General features: G+C 42.7%; 1 protein-coding gene across 3 annotated transcripts in view; it reads right to left on the reverse strand.

The window, feature by feature from the left end:
* Nucleotides 1–16,947, reverse strand: part of ATP2C1 (ATPase secretory pathway Ca2+ transporting 1) — an 80,715-nt gene that overhangs the window by 3,925 nt on the left and 59,843 nt on the right. For all 3 annotated transcript variants that reach the window (XM_084619389.1, XM_084619390.1, XM_084619388.1), the window contains 7 exons: nt 13,963–14,133; nt 12,819–12,916; nt 11,221–11,271; nt 10,204–10,370; nt 8,048–8,116; nt 5,551–5,667; nt 3,986–4,133 (listed from right to left, as the gene is read on the reverse strand). In XM_084619389.1, coding sequence (XP_084475515.1) covers nt 3,986–4,133; nt 5,551–5,667; nt 8,048–8,116; nt 10,204–10,370; nt 11,221–11,271; nt 12,819–12,916; nt 13,963–14,133 — 821 coding nt within the window. The remainder of the gene's footprint in view (nt 1–3,985; nt 4,134–5,550; nt 5,668–8,047; nt 8,117–10,203; nt 10,371–11,220; nt 11,272–12,818; nt 12,917–13,962; nt 14,134–16,947) is intronic.

A 16,947-nucleotide genomic window follows, 5' to 3' on the forward strand; every position in this document is an offset into this window, starting at 1 on the left:
CAGCATCCAGTCAGCCCATTGCACACATCCTATGCCTCCTTGGGCCACACAAACAGGTTATCTGGGGATGTGCGGGGGAACCACCCTCAGTTCCTTCTACACCTGAACATCCCACAGAGAACAGTTTGAAGCAGGGGAAGGAGGGCGGGTAGTGAAGCACCCTCAGGAACACGTCTTGAAGAACCGCAGTTACTGCATAAGGTGAGTAGCCTCTTCGAGTAGTGTCCTTATGGACGGTCCACTTCAGGTGGCACTGTTTCATAGGAATGGCCTTTGAGTAGCCAGCAGTTGAGGTCTGGGAAGACTAGGATTGCTTCTTGTTGGAGGTAAACAGCCAGTGCCACCAGGACCTTTGACAGCCTTAGGGTGCAAGAAAGGTCGAAGGGAAATAGTACTGGAAATTATCTTGGCCTATAGCGAAGCATAGCCATTTTCTTGTAGGTCGAGAGCCAAAAACCAATCCCATTCCTCTAGTGAACAAGTTATAGCTGTGAGTCACAATCCTGAACTTCTAGGATTTTACTTAGAAGTCTTAGATCCAAGATCAGTCTCCACGCTCCATTCTCCTTTGGCACAAGAAAATATTTCTAGTAAAACCCTTTATCCTTGTGAGGAGGTGGGATCTCCTAACTGAAGGAGAGAGTCCATGTCTTGTCTCAATATAAGCTCGTGAGAGGGATTCCTGAAGAAAGATGGGGAAGAAGGATGGAAGGGACAAGGTAAAGTGGATGGTGTAGTCTGACATTATGACCCTTATGGCCCATTTGTCTGTGACCCATCTCCAAGCATGCTGGAAATGGGAAAGGCAGTCAAAGCAGAGGAGGTGGGTGAATGGTTTCCAGCTGTAAAACCAGAGGTGTGGGAGGATTTGCACCCTCACATGAACCTGTCAAAACTGTTGGAGACTACTGAGTACTTGTGGAGAGTGGGTGAGTAGCCCTCTGTGTCTTTTCCTGGGAGGGTCAGAGAATTTATGAAATCCAGAGAACTGAGCAGCACACACTCTCTGGGCAGTCTGACCTACTAAATCTTCTCTTATTCATAGGTGTACATATATATATATATATATATATATATATATATATATATATATATATATGGTGTACATATACATGTTGGGATCATAAAGTATACATGCTAAAGGACTTTGAAGTCCTTTAGCATGTACACAGACTCATCTGTGATCTCCAATAGCAGCTTTAGCCCATCGAAGGGGAGGTCTTCAGTGTTCTGGACCTCTCTCAGAAACCCTGAGAGTTGGAGCCCAGATGCCTTGCACATAATACTGCCATGGAGATGGACCTGGCAGCAGCGTTAAAGGATGCTTGAATAGACCATAAATGGACCTCTGAAATAATGGACTACACTTGTTCCTTATGTTCCTGCAGCAAATATTCAATAAAGGCCATAAATCTATCATAGTTTATAAAATTATATTGGTCTGTGATCGCCTGATACTTCACAATCTGAAATTGTCTGGCTGCTGACTAATAGGACTTCCATCCAAAAAGGTGCTAGTCATACAGGTCCTTGTAGATTTGGATTAGTACTGCTTACCCCATTCATTTATAGCATCCTCCACCAGGGAGTTAGTTGGAGGGGTGAGAACACACAAATTCTCAGTCCTTAGGGAAATAATATAATATTTCTTATCTTCCTATGTACACATTGGCAGAAAAGTATCAGGTGTTTGCCACAGTCTTAGCTGGATCCAGGAGTGCCTCTATAATGGGTAACATTGCCCTGGAGGGCATTGCTGACTGCAGGATGTCCAGCAGTTTGTGCCACGAGTCCTTGACCTCTTCAAGTAGTATCAGAAGAGTGCCAGCTGCCTTCTTTGTAAGATCCTGAAAGTGCCGGAAATTGTTTGCCACAGAAAGCAGAAGAGGCATAACTGCCTCGTCTGGAGACAGAAGATGAATTATGTGTTTGAGGGGTGTCCTCTATCCACCTTAGCCTCCTGTTCCTCAAACATCTCATCTTTTGCAGGGGGACTGGTTAGAGAGGAGAGAGGATTGTACACATCTAGCATCCTTATAAGACTGTCAGTGGTTTGGCAAACTGCTGCTGGTAGCTCAGGGATCCCAACATGGCCACTGGGGGTCCCATACAGGAGTGAGGATGGTTCCACCATTTTTGTCATCGAGCACAAGGATCTTCCTATGACTCTCAAAGACTGGGTTCCTACATATCCATATAGGAGAACCAAGTCAGTCTCTTTGAAGTCTCCTTCATCCTACTCAATATCCTTCAATGGGGGGAGGCACCCACAGAAACATGTGGAGAGTCCTGCAGTACCAAAAGGCCATGGTAACCTGGAGACCAGGATCTCACTACTCAGATGCTCAGTATCCATGAGCAGTAGGGACCCTGATTCATCCATCACAGACAGGTCCTTAGAGTACCTGAATTAATGTGGTACAGAGTAGGGGACAACATGGCAGCCAAAGACACAGTACATCATTTGGGACCATACTGATACAGGTACTAATCTTCTCTGGTGCCACTGTTTGCTCGGAACTGAGGGTGCTGAATGGCTAGGCACTGACAACAGGGCTATGCCAGATGGTACCAGCCAAAGTAGTTATACTTGGCCTCCTTTGGCCTTGTAGGAGCAGTGTTTCTCCTTCAAGCTATGGGGCTTTCCAGCTCTGTTGGTACCAGAGGATGAGTTTTTCACTTCTACAGTATCAAGCTAAGAGGTCAAGGCTTCCAAGACCATGAAACTCAGAGAGGACTGGGGCCTTTTAGGAGCTGGCTCCTTAAGATGAGTGTCCACACTCCTCTCCTTGGAAACATTCCATGAAGCCTCCAGAGCCTTCCTTTTCTTAGGGGAAATGTGCTAATGTTGAAGGGGTGCCAAATCTGTTTGGTGACAGATGTATGAGGGAGTGGGGGAAGGCTCCTGACTCAGAAGGCAGTCCAAGGGAGCACTCTATCAGCCACCTCAGTTTAGTCTCCCTGTCCTTCCTTTCCCTGGATTAGAGGGCCAGGCAGAAATTGCACTTCTTGGAGATGTGCAACTCCCCAAGCAATGGACACACAGAGTGGCCATCGCTAACTGGTATATGCAGGAGAGGCAGTGTTTAAAATGTGGCGAGACATGCATACCCTGCCAGGATAATAAGGCTCCCAGAAGGGAAGAGGAGGAGTCACATCAGTCCTCTTATGACTATATCATTAAGAACTAAGCACACTTAATCCCAAACTTTTGAGGGTTGCACTCCCACCCCTTACCCAGGGGCCGGGCTGCATGAACAGGGATAAGGGGGCCAAGGCTGGGAGTGGGGCTGCAGCCAGAGGCCGTGGTTGGGGGTGGGAGCAGAAGCAGCACCACTGCCGGGCCCGTGGTTAAGTGCAGCTCTGCTCCCAACCCCGTCCCCAGCCTTGGCCCAGGAACGGAGCCGAGGCCAGCGGCTGAGGGCGGGGCCAGGAGCAGAGCCATGCTGAGGCTGGGGCCAGGCGGCTTCTGCACTAAGCTAATGCTACACGAAAACCACCATAGGAAATGGTACACAAGATAGCAAAGGTACACTCAAGGTAACAAGTGAAAGCCCGGTCTTAGGCCAAGGTAGTTGAAAAGGAACCGAGGGTGGTTTGCCCATACATCCCTATTTATGCTTGGCGCATAGCACAAGGTGGCATAGGACGCATGTGCAGGCCGGACAGCCACAGCTAATGGAAAATCTCCAATTAAAGGCTTGAGAGGCGCACGTGCGCTTGAAGTGGAGCACCCACAGGGTGCCTGCCTGAAGAGGGTCTATTTTTAATACCACACCTATTACTATTACAGCTCTCCCTTCCAACAATCTCTGAAATTCTTCCCTACAATCTGGCTGCCCAGCATACAATTTGGGATGAAACGGTTTCCGAAAACTAAAAATTCAAATTTATGGACATTCTTAATTTAACTGCTAATATTAATGGGATTTGTGCTATAAATGAAGTTTCACTTATTGCTTTAACACTTCTCCATTTTTCATACCTCCCTCCAGAAGACAAAGAGTGTTCCAAACACAATAATTATTGATGAAACTAGTATTTTAGCAATCAAGTTTTTGGTCAAAATGCTGTCCTTCAAGTTTCTTGGGGGCTTCCGAATAACATCTTTATCCACAGGTTCCACTCCCAGGCTTTAAAAAAATAAAATCAAGACATTTTAGAATACTAGATTTATCACCAAAATACAAGATTTCAAATCAACAGTGAATAATTCAAAACGAGAATGATCTTATATGCTTTTCTGAATAGAAGGAATATTCAATCTGTAAACAAGAGTCCCCTCTAGCATACGAGTACTTATTATTCCACATTAAGTGCCATGCAGTATTAGAGTTGTAGGGTTGCACTGTCATTTAATGTAGTATTTTCCTGCATCACGTGCATCTTAGATTTCTCGAGTCCCATCACCATAGCTCCCATGTACTTTCAAAAAATCTAATATAGGTGACACACATGCAGTAGCAGAAAAAGGTTTGCTCTTAACCAGTGTATCCAGTGTCTAAACTCCCCTAATCTGGAGCTAATGGACTGTACTCTTCTCTCCCACACATCGGGAGACTGTTTACTCAATACAAGAGGAACTTGTTGCAAAGTGCCTCCTCAGAGCAGTCACCCTTCACCTGATTCTTTCCTGGCGCACATTTTTAGAAGTGCTATAAGCTGTAAACTCAAACCTTTTGAACGTCATGCAGAACTCTTCTTAGATTTCCTTAAAAACTAGGTCGGGCTACTAGCCCATGGAATGCTGCATCCAGCCTTCGGAGAATTACAATGGAAAGGTCACTGCCACTGCTTAGGAAAGCCAGTCCCCCTGCCGAAGTCCAGGCCCTCTCTTGGAAGGTGCTATCTCCCTTGTTCAGTAGGAAGGATTCATGTCCTTCTGACAACAAAAATCCCTCTTCTCTAACGTGATACATCTATCTGTATGGTATCTGAAGCATTATTCTATTTCTTGATTAGGGCAGTCATAGACAGAACTATTGTTACCAGAACCTTAACAGATCACTCATTAGATAAGAATCAGACCAAAATAAAGGATGAGTTTACATGGTGGAGACCACCGAACTCTAGTGGGACAAAGGAGCTTATTCATATTGCTCCTGACTCTTTTGGAAAAAAAGAAGTTACTTCTCCCTTATCAAGGAGAAGTTATGGCCAGGTCATTTTTATCCTGATCCCTCTCTCAACCACATATGCAGAAAGCAGTAGAGCAACAGAATCTGGGTTTGCTGGGAAAAAAATGAAGCTAAGTGTCATCAGCATACGGGAGACACTGCAGTTTGAAGTGTCAGTCTTCCTTATTCTTTATACACACTGAACAGAAGGGATAACAATACAGAGCTATGCTGCAAACATCACACTAGGTAGCAATGTTGCACTAGTAAAAGATGTTCTCCCAGTTTTTAGAAGTCACTTTAAAATAAGTTCGAGAGAGAGAGAGAGTTCTCAAGTTACATACATAGGAAGTTGCTCTTTCCTGAAAAGATTATGGTATTTGTTTATTTTGCTGGAATCAGACTCCATCAAGAGGTGAAAATAATGTTTTACCTTTGAGCTGGAGGTCCATCCATAATAATATTGATCCACAAGATCTGCATGGCATTGAGAGGATTAGGTAAATTCATTAATGTAGCCAGTGAGATTAAAGTCAATGCAGCTATACTCCTGTTGAGAAAAGCCATTTTATAATTGTCAGCACGGCACATTCCTGAAGATTAGTTGATAATACTTTCTACTCAACACTTAACATACCTAATTTTCAGCACTTGTTTAGATAATCTTAGTACTTGATTTAAAAGCTAACCCTGACTTTGCAAGGAAAAGCATTGGGGCCACTTAAATTAATCTGTCAAAACAGATTTTGTTTAAAATATGGAAGTTTATTTTATATTAATGCAACACAAAAAAAATCAGAGTTGGTCTTTTAGTCTAAAAATGACTCCCAAACTTCCAGATAATCTTTTAAAAGTATCATTGGTCAACACTCAACAACTTAATATATTTTGCAATAGGTAATTAATTTGCATATTTTGTTGTGTTGGTTTGAGCAACAGGGTGTGTAGAAAACTGAACTTTTAACTATGTTCCTTGGAATGCAAACTGCTAGATTAATTTTCTTTTAATGAAAATAAAGACGCTGTGTGGAACTGCTAGTTTGAGAGACTAATGACCTTAATTAACCAAGTGAAACACTACCCAGACTTCCTAAAACAAGAAATTTTATTTAGGGATGGGGACACTTCCCTCTACAGATTGATCAGGAGACAGGAAAACACAGACAGGTGAATGGAATCAAAGAGACAGGCTCTAATTTTATTAATACTGAAAGGGGACTGATCCCCCCCAAAGTATTAGGAATTAACTGGGTCCAGTGCAAGGTTACTTGGCCTAACATTACAACCAAGAAAGAATTCCTGATTCAGCCCACTGCTAGCTACCCAATCCTACCACACTTCTCATGCAAAGGAGAAATGAATCACAGAAAAGGGACCACTCTGTTTGCAAAGACCTGAGAACACCCTAGGCTGAGTTCACCAGTCCCTCCTGGGTCTTGTGCTCCAGTATACCCCAGGTATAGCCACAACTTGCAATAATATTTATTGACATTTGTTATCCCCCCTGCATACCCTGCCTCTTTAAAAAAAACGAAAAAAAAAACAAAAAAAACCCCACACCTCATCCTTATTATCCTCACCTACCTTACCTGCAGCATGCTCAAGGTGGGTAAAAAACCCACTGGGTAGCTTGCCAATCTTCCCCAGAAGGGGGGAAAAAAAAAAATTGAACCCAGAAGATGATAGGTTAGGCCCACAGCAAGCCTAGAAACTTGGATATGGGTGTGGGTGGCTAGGGGAGATTGAGGTCTGTTCCAATCTTATCAGGCCCCCCACCCCCATGATTGATGTGTGTATTCTGGGCAGGGAGAGAGGAAGGGACATTGTGACAGACGGAATGCCCCTCTCCAACCATGACCCTATAGGAGGAGTGGGCAAACTACGGCCTGCGGGCCAGATCTGGCCCATCAGGGCTTTGAATCCAGCCTGCGGGATTGCCCCCAGCAGCGGCCGGCACCACGTCCCTTTGGCCCGGGCAGGGGGCAGAAGAGGGCCCCGTGCATTGCCCCTGCCTCCAGGCACCACCCCCCACAGCTCCCATTGAGCGGGAACGGGGAACTGCGGCCAATGGGAGCTTCAGGGGAGGTACCTGGAGGCAGGGTAAGGGCAGCATGTGGAGCCCTGTGGCCCCCCCCCCCCCCCCCATCCAAGAGACAGTGCAGGGACGTGGTGCCAACCGCTTCCCAGAGCAGTGCGGGGCCAGGGCAAGCATGCAGGGAGCCTGCCCTGGCCCTGGCGCGTGCCGCTGCCACCCCGGAGCCGCTTGAGGAAACCAGCACCAGACCGGAGCCTGCACCCCACATCCTTCCTGCACCCCAACCCCCTGCCCTGAGCTCCCTCCTGCAGTCCACACCCCTACTGTACCCTTCTTCCCTGAGCCCCCTCCTGCATTCTGCACCCCTCCTACACCCCAATCCCCTTCTGAGCCCCCTTATATACCCCACACCCCTCCTCTGCCCCAATCTCTTGCCCTGAGCCCGTTCCTGCACACCGCACCTCCTCCTGCACCCCAACCCCCTGCCCTGCATACAATTTCCCCACCCAGATGTGGCCCTCAGCCCAAAAAATTTGTCCACCCCTACCCTATAGGGTGATCAGACTGGCAGGAGAATGGCTAAGTAGTTCCTTTCCATCTTAGAGGGGGGTTGTCAAGGTGTCAAGATTTTTTAAAAACAGCAAAATAACCACTGACCAAAGTCATACTTACTAAATACTAATAGTAAAATAGAAAATGGGGGCAGGGGGAAATGAACGATTAGGAAACTTTCACAATAATGGTCAATGTGCCTTCTAACCTAGTGTGTATCACCACCAATGCTTGTAGACTCTACACTAATATTTATCACATTTGGTTCTGTGCAGTATGAAACTTAACTCATTTACAGTGTAATTGGAAGCTTCTGACATTGGCAATGATGTTGCAAACTTACGTGCTTAGTTGAAATCTAACAAAATTTTTTATGTTATTATAAATTCCTTTACCCTCTTCAATTGCAGACCTGCAATTAAAAACAAAAACAATACTTACACAGTTAGACCAATGAAGGTAATGTAAAAAAAGCTTAAAATATTAAGCTATGCTGAAAAAAGTGAATTCCAGCAGTTTTAATTATATTTTAAATTTTTTCAAACTTCACAAAATGTTACAAGAGCCTTCTATTCCACTCAGGCAATTATAGTCATGCTTATTCAGCTTTTCTATTATTACTAATTTAATCATATTAATTTTCTCATTCCAGTTCTGCTACAACTTGACTTTCAAAATAAGAGGATATAATTTAAAAAAAAAGAGGTCACTTACAGGTGACCTTAATACCTGATCCTGAAGAGCTACCTTTAACTCATTTGCACAAGAAACGGATTTCCTGATGCTATGCGGCTAAATCACAATATATTCCTTTAGAGAATAATCAGCTTGAAGAGTTTCAGAGGGGTTAGTTTCAGAATTTAAGGGTTAGAGCATGACTAAGTTAACCTATGTGAAATCTATAAGGCTAGTTGAGGAGTTAATATATACTCTAGATTAGATGGCAGTGTTTGACTCCAGGGCTTCTATCTAAATAAGACAATATCCCTATTCTTGTCTTAATGAATACAAGCAAGGATAATCAATTAGTTACATACAAGGAGCTGATAATGCCTGAAAGTATTTTTATCATCTGTAGACATTTCAATAGTTTGTTTCTTTTCTTTTCAGAAATAAAATCAAGATTAAAATCCGCAATATTGGACTTTTTCTAAAAGATGCTCTAGGAACTATTTTGGCAAAGTTTGATGGCCTGTGTTGTACAGGAGGTCAGACCAGACGATCACAATGGTTCCTTCTGGCCTTGGAATCTATGCATAGGAAAACACTTGTAAGTGCTGAAGTGCATCATTCACGCAAAAGTTGGCTAAAGCCCAGGAAGAGTGTTCGGAAATTCTCCTGTTCTATTTTCCCCAGACTTAATGAAAAACACGTTCAGTTTTACAAATAGCTTAATCTTAAAGAAAAGGTAAAGGGTGGGTGAGAAGGTAGAAATCAGAAGCACAGACTAGGAATAGGAAGGTAGAGTTGGTCAGGCAATGAGAAATACTCCTAGTGTAGTGCAACGGAGTGTACTCCTGCTATACTACAAGGACAGATGTGTTCGAGTAATTTCTTTCAACAGGAGAGGTCCAACATCCCCACGCTCCATTTGCATGGGGCTGGAGACTCATCCATTTCTCTTGTATTTATTTTGGTTTAAGCCAAAATACCATCGCTGTTTTTCTCAGCTAACAATGTTTTGTAGGAATGACAAAACAATGAAAAGTAACCCAAATCAAAGATGGTCAGTGGCAGCTTTCAAAACAGTTACTTTTACTGTGAGATTTCAGTTCCTTCCTGGAGGAAGGACTGCAGCATCAGAAGGTACACTTTGATTTATCTGAACGTAAAGAAGTCCAAACATCTCTTGCATTGAAGCGAGCGGCGTCTCTTTCCGCTTCCCAGCGCTGCGGCTCCACTGGTGGTAGGGCTGGTGCTACATACCAGACGCTTCTGCTTTTTAAAGCGCGTGACTCCCGTGTGGCCTAACCTGGCTCAGAGCGGTTCCATACGTGAACCGTTGTAATGCGATGTCCTTTCTGCACTGCACTCTCCATTACCAACGTTCAAACCAGCAGAAAGTGTTAATGGGGAAAAAAGAGTTCAGTGTAGACAAGGCCTAAAGGCTTAAATAGTTCTACTACCAATATGCATCTAAGAACAGACTCCCTTCTCCTCCTACAACTCCCTCCATAGAAATCTGCATACTCTTGCTGACAAGCTGCCCAAGTGCTTATGAAAGGTAACCAGATAATATGAAAAGCTTATTTAGAGCCCATGAAAATAATGGTTTGAATAAAGGCATTAATGTTTTTTAGACTACAGTACAAGCTAATCAACACTAAAGATCTATTTTCTTAGGATATGCATAGGAATTTGTAAGTTAACTGCAGCTAAATAAAGAAGAAGAAAGTATCCATTTGCAAAGTATAGTTCATTTGGGGGAAGGGGGAAGTGATTTCCTAATGCTTATTTTATTTAAGATTTGTTGAATACTTGCAAAAATCAGAAACTTACATTATTGTCTGAAAATCATCATCCACTAGGATCATATCAGCTGCTTCCTTACAAACATCCGTTCCAGTCTGCCCCATTGCCACTCCAATATCTGCAGCCTTCAGAGCTACAGCATCATTCACTCCATCTCCCGTCATAGCTACTACCGCACCATTGTTTTGTAAGGACTACAAAAAAGGAAAGTATTTGTTTCGGCAATGATCAGAGCAATCTGGTCCACACCACTTTCCTGACAGTCTAAGATCATGTCATCTAATTATAAAAATGGTATTATGTTCCCATTTAAGTGAGCTCTTACCTGTGATTTCTCCTAAAGAAAACCACACCTCAATCTAAAGTTACTGTAATCCTTCCCAGGAAGCCCAACTAAAAACCTATGCTTGTAAGGAAGTGAAAGCTTGCTCAAAAGTTGAATTAAGAAATAATCAAAAAGAGCAAATAAAGTCCATGAAGACGACCATGTGTTTATATTTAACACTGTTTTCCTATATTTCTCTCAATTACATTCCAACTGTTTCTTAATGTTTGATTTCTTCATTATCTTTGCTCTTTTACTTGTGCTAATTGTTATCTTGAAAAAATCTGTTTTGTAGTCCTGCTTTATTCACTTTTCTTCTAATGTTTCTATGTCACTTTAGCCATTTTTTTAGCTTCAGAATTGAAGCATTCCAACAGAAGTGGCTTGAAATTCATGCCTTATCATTCTGTTTGGGATGCAGCAGAAACATGGATTCCCATAAGTTTCTAGTGAATTCAACTGCAGTGTGACATTCTCAGTTGGCCCTCTGGCATCTGAAAAAGTGTTATGCTGCCCAACAGCAGATACATGTAGTCGCTCCGCTGGGCATTGTGAGGTTTCCCAACTTTTCTTTTCAAATAAATTTCTGTTTCACAACCAAATACATTTCAAATCTATTTCATTCCGACATATCTTAACCTGTTACAATTTTAACAAATACATTACAAAATAATGTCTATAGCAGTTGTCCTGCACTTCCTACTTCTGGAGAAACATACCTTTACGATTTTCAGTTTATGCCTGGGACTGGCTCTGTAAAACACTGCAACCTATCAAAGGAAGAGCATAAAGAATGAGCATTGAAAACTTGAGAAATTAAGGCTGAAACTTATACTGTAAAATTAGATGATACAAAAATACTCTGAATACCAAACTATATCCCCATATAATTAGCTTTCAAGTAGGAGCATTCAGGGAGTTAGGTTTATATTAATCAGATTAGATGTTATCCATATTTCAATAAAGGTCACAGATTAAGAATGCTGCAGTCCTCATTTTTGCAGACTGGCATTCTTTTGTAAATAAAACAATATTTTGGAACAAAAGAAGTTGTGGAAAAGTCAAGTTTGAGCCTCAAATTAACTTCGTGTTTTTTTAGTTTTAGTAACTGAACATTCACAACTGCCAAAATTGCAAACTGAATGAGGTTATTCATCAGTCAAGCAAGTTAACTATCCTTTGCAAATAACTGGTTTGTTAGAGGGAGCTCAGGGATTGATTAAAAATTAAAAAGGCATGGAAAATTTTTCATAAGAAGAGACTAAGACGACTGGCACAGTCTAGAGGTAGTGAATACATGACAAAGGTATAATGAAGAATATGTACAAGGTTGATTGGGAACTTCTATTCATCCTTTCCCATGAAACAAGAAGGAGGCCATTCAATGAAATTGAACACATCTATTAAAGGAAACATCTCACAATGCACAATTAATTCTTTGCCATAAGGTATTAGAGGCTAAGAGATCAGCTGCACTCAAATTGATTATACACATAATGAAAACATCTGAAGTTAAATTAGTAAGGTTTAAAAAACCCAAAGTTTGGAAGGGATATAAAGCTTCATACTTCGTATCACATGACAACCTCTAATTGAGAGAGATCAAGAAAAAGTTTGGGGCAAGCTATTCCCTATCTACTGATGACTGGGTTTCTTGCACTATCTTTTGAAGCATCTGGACATGGTCAGACTAAGGGCAGGTCTACACTAAAAGTGCTACATCAGTGCAGCTGCACTAATGCAGCTGCGCCACTGTAGCACGTCTGGTGAAGATGCTCTATGCCAACGGGAGAGTGCTCTCCCGTCCACCTCCGCAAGAGAGGGAAGCTATGTCAGTGGGAGACACACTCCTACTAATATAGCACCAGTGTGGACAGCACTTAGGTTGCTGTAATTTGCGTCGCTTGGGGGTAGGGTTACAAACTGTGGTTGGACAAATACCTGGAGGTTTCATCACATGACATTTCTTTAATTAAAAATTAATCTTTAATTCCTGGAGACTCCAGGGCAATCCGGGGTGGGGGGAGGTGCGTCTTTTTCACACCCCTGTGCAATGCAAGTTAGATCAATTGAAGCAGAAGTGCAGACTTGCCCATAGTGAACAGCTGGCCTGGTCTGCTATGACAGTTTCCATGTTCCTAAATTAGAGGGTTTGGCTTTTCATAATTTAATGCATCATCTTTCTATTAAAACCATCTTGTCAGTTTCTTAGGAAATATTGCGGTTTAGTTTTTTAAATAAGAATCCTTCTCTCAGCATAGGCTACATCCTTTTATTACATTACTGTAATTAGTCGAGGGGAAGGGGTTATACTAACCTTTGGTACTATTTGTGAAAGCTGTTGAATATCCAAAGTATCTATTTCTTCTCCTGAGAAGGACTGTGAATTTTTGGAATATAACCCAAGGCGACTAGCTGGAAAGAGGGGAAATGAAAATAAAGTGATTTAACAGACTACCAGTTTTTCTAGTATACGGTATACAAGATTTTGTGCATCTATTCATGTTTACTACATGTATGTTTACTCCAGTAGCTTCATAACTTTTATGGAATCATTAGACTGGAGTGGTTACCTGAACTCTTGAGAAATAACAAAACGTGTCATGAAGTCTATTCTGATTACATATTCGTATTTGCATCAACATCTAGAGGCTTCAAGCAGGTCAGTGCCCCATTGTGTTAGGTGCTGTACGAACATAGCGAAAACAGTCCCTGCCCCAAAGAGCTTACAATCCAAAAAAAGGAATAGGAAATTAGCAAATGGATGCAAACAAGTAGAGAAAGGATGGGATCATAAAATGTGAACTTTTAAGTGTATGGAAAAGATGATAAAAAAATCACTCAGGCAAAAGTGAAATTTCACTCTAATTTAACTCCTTTTACAAAGCTTTGTGATCAGCCCACACAAAGAATCCCCCTCTGTAAACCAATAAAGTACAGAAGTCATGTAGATAACTTGTTCAAAGTTAAAAAAACACTTTCAACTTGAAATCCAGTCACATATGCAAAAGAGTTCTGGTACCATACCTGCTCTGAGTAACCTGGCCCAGTTTCCGAAAGTGCTTGCTGCTATGTGAAAGGCCCCCCACAGACAAGGAAAACTGTACAAAAATGAACTGTTAAATTGACTGAGCATACACTAGTGCTAGATGGGGAAAAAAACACACTAAACTAAACCAAAATTGTCTCAATTACAGCAAACCTTAGGTATAAAAACAAATTTTCAGACAACTATACTTTAAAGGGATACTCAGTTTAAACTACTCGCTTTCCTGTTATATCACATTTGACAATCTTAGGTCTACTAAAATACAAACTGTATGTAGTCTATTCATTTGTAAATTTCACAAAACCTTACTTCTATTTTTTTATTTGCACCACATAAACCATTTTAGAGTAACATTTAATAAGGTAGTTAATGGCTTCCGACAAGTCAAAATGAGAGAGAGGTATATTCATACCAATAGCAATCGCAGTCTCCTGTGAATCTCCAGTAACCATTTTTATTGCTACTCCTGAAGCAATAAGTGTAGTGACAGCTTCTTTTACACCAGTCCTTGGAGGATCAATTATTCCCACCAGCCCCAAAAAGGTAAGCTGTCCCAGCTCAGGGCCAGAGGCTAGGGTGAGAACTTTATAAAAACAAGAAAAATAAGTTACTTTTAAAACTAAACAATTTAATAACTAACCAGCATAGTACATTTAACAGCAGCCCCTTCCAAAATAAGGATTTCAACCACACACCCTATATATTTTCTAAAAGGATAAAAGTCAAATAAATCTGTATTTGAAAAAAGACCGGATGATTGCTGCACACAGACTGCTGGCCCAAAGCAGCAAAAAAACCACCTCACATGAATAACTTTACCCATTGAAATCAATGCAACTATTATGTGCACATTTGCAGGACAGGGGCCTCATTCAGTAAGCAGTCTACAGTAGAAAGTGAGATAGTGCTCGCACCCTCAGGTCCCCATTCAGAGAACTGTAACGGCTGTTAGATATATTCTGGTTTGCTTTTTGGTGCCTTGCCTCTCCAAAGAGTTTTGGAGCACATACTCAGTAGCTCTCCTTGTACTTCCAACCGAGGCTATAAGAGGCAGTGCGGGTCAACACCTCTGCAGTTCCTCCTCTTACTGCAAGCCTACTGGATCTAAAGCAGAGGGGAGGGAGGGTGGAATACAGATAGGGACCGCACACCTCTAGGAGCCTCCAATTACAGTAAGTAACCTCCATTTCTTCCTCAAGTGATGGTCCCCATGTATATTCCTCAGTGGGTGACTACCAAAACAGCATTCAGACTAGAGGCAGGTGCAAGGAAACTGGCAGCAGAGATGTCTGTAGTACTGTTGTTCCTATGACTGCATTTGCCACTGCTGCTTGAGTTACAGCGTAGTGTTCCATGAAACTATGGATGGAACGCCAAGTCACCGCTATGCAGATGTCTTGCATTTAGAAGCTCTCTGCGAGGATATGTTAAAGGAGCACTCAAGAAAGATAATGCCATTGTAGAGAAAATTCTTTGCCTTGATCTTCACGCCTGAGAATCTTCAAATCTGAGCCGTTCTTTTTAGGTGACAAATCTGAGGAACTGTCTCAGATTGAGGTGTTATTAGAGGAGGTTTTGGAAGAAATTGATAAATTAAACAGTAATAAGTCAACAGGACCAGACGGTATTCACATAAGAATTCTGAAGGAACTCAAATGTGAAGTTTCAGAACTATGGTATATAACCTACCATTTAAATCAGCTTCTGTACCAGATGACTGGAGGATAGCTAATGTGATGCCAAATTTTTTTTAAAAGCTCCATAGGCAATTACAGGTGTAAATGTCCAGGGACTGCAGGGTGGATCTTTGAATCCTTTACAGAATGTAGAGTCTAGTCTGTCTTTTCATTAAGAAGGTTGGACTCAAAGGGGAGGTCTTGGATAGTATTTTGGACCTCTCTAGGGAAGTCCAACGATTGAAGCCTTCATGTGACCAGTCCTCTGGCTCAAGATCTGGATGCTGTATCTGCACCATCTCCCACAGCCTGGGGAGCCACCTTTGATACCAACCTTCCCTCATCCAGAGAGGACTGGAAGTGGGCTTGGTCTTCCATGGGTAGCTGGTCTTTAAAGTCCACAAGCCTGGTGTTAAAAGCGTATGTTGCTAATAAGGCTTGGCAATTAGCAATACAAAAACTGGAGGTCTGCAAAGTAGAAAACTTTCCCACCCAGGAGATCCAGTCTCTTTGACCCTTTATCTGCTGAAGTAGATTTTTGGTAGTGTGGCCAAGCTCTTGCCGTAGGCAAGGTGTAGGGGCTCAAGATGGTGTTTTCTGAACTGCTCTGGCCAGTTTAGATATGGCCTCATTGATTGGGATAGCCAAAATGCCCAGAAGTCGATGGTGAGGGTCCTGGACCTCCTGTACTGGGATTTGTAGATCAACAATGACCCTCTGCAACTATTATTGATGTTGCTGTGGTCATGTAGCAAAGAAGGCAATGGAGGAGTAATGGCAGCATCCAGGGACGATGGGGAGGCTCCTGTTGGAAGCAGGGGTACTAGCAGAACTGGTTCTGGTTCTTCCTCCTCATACACCAATGGACAAGAAGGGGAGGAATGGTACAAATCCTGAAAGGGGTCCAGGTGGCTACCATAGGTGTCCTGAGGACCCCAATAAGGCCAGAAGTAAGGATCTATTGGTCACAGTGGCCCCCACAGGAATCAATACCAGTTGTCCCTGATTGGGTCATAGCTGGAGAAATAGTAAGATCTCACCTGTCTGCCAGGACTCCTTTGCCTTCATGGAGATACTGGTGCAGCTATCTCCTGACTCCTCCAATTCAGAGGATGGCTCCATTTGTAACAGTGGTACCATCGGTACTGAGGCACTCCAGCTCAGTGGATGGAGATGGGCCTCTTTGAAACAACAGTACCAGTTCCTCCTCTGGGGTAAGGATGTCTTTCAGGAGGGCATGGCCTGAACAGAGTGGAGACTGCAGGTAGGGGAGGAAGATATCCTCCAGCATTACTAAGGTCTCTCTGTACAGCCCACAGTACGAGAGTTCTAGTAAAAACTCCTGATGGACCAGTTCTGATGACACAGATGGATGATTAATGGATAAGCGAGGCAGCTCAGATGATGAGTCCACACCTGCACTCATGGATCGGACTGATGAGAGTCTCTTCCCATTCTCCCCCGCAGTCTCCGTCGGAACTAACATCCCTTTTTTTCCATGTCTTACCCTTCAGCCTGGGGGTCTTCAGCAGAGCCAGTTCTGTACACATCATCTCACCCAACCCGGACCAGCTCGGGAAGGAAACGTATTTCTTTTGGACAGACCGCTTACATGAACGTAAGGACAGCTCCTGCAAGTGTCTTACTCTCATGGGGGACACTATGTAACAACTCCTTGGGGTTCAACGTTAAGGGCTCCACTCTGGTTCGTACTTGGAGGG

The sequence above is a fragment of the Lepidochelys olivacea genome (genome assembly GCF_965140295.1).
Source record: "Lepidochelys olivacea isolate rLepOli2 genome assembly, chromosome: 2".
Lineage (NCBI taxonomy): Eukaryota > Metazoa > Chordata > Testudines > Cheloniidae > Lepidochelys > Lepidochelys olivacea.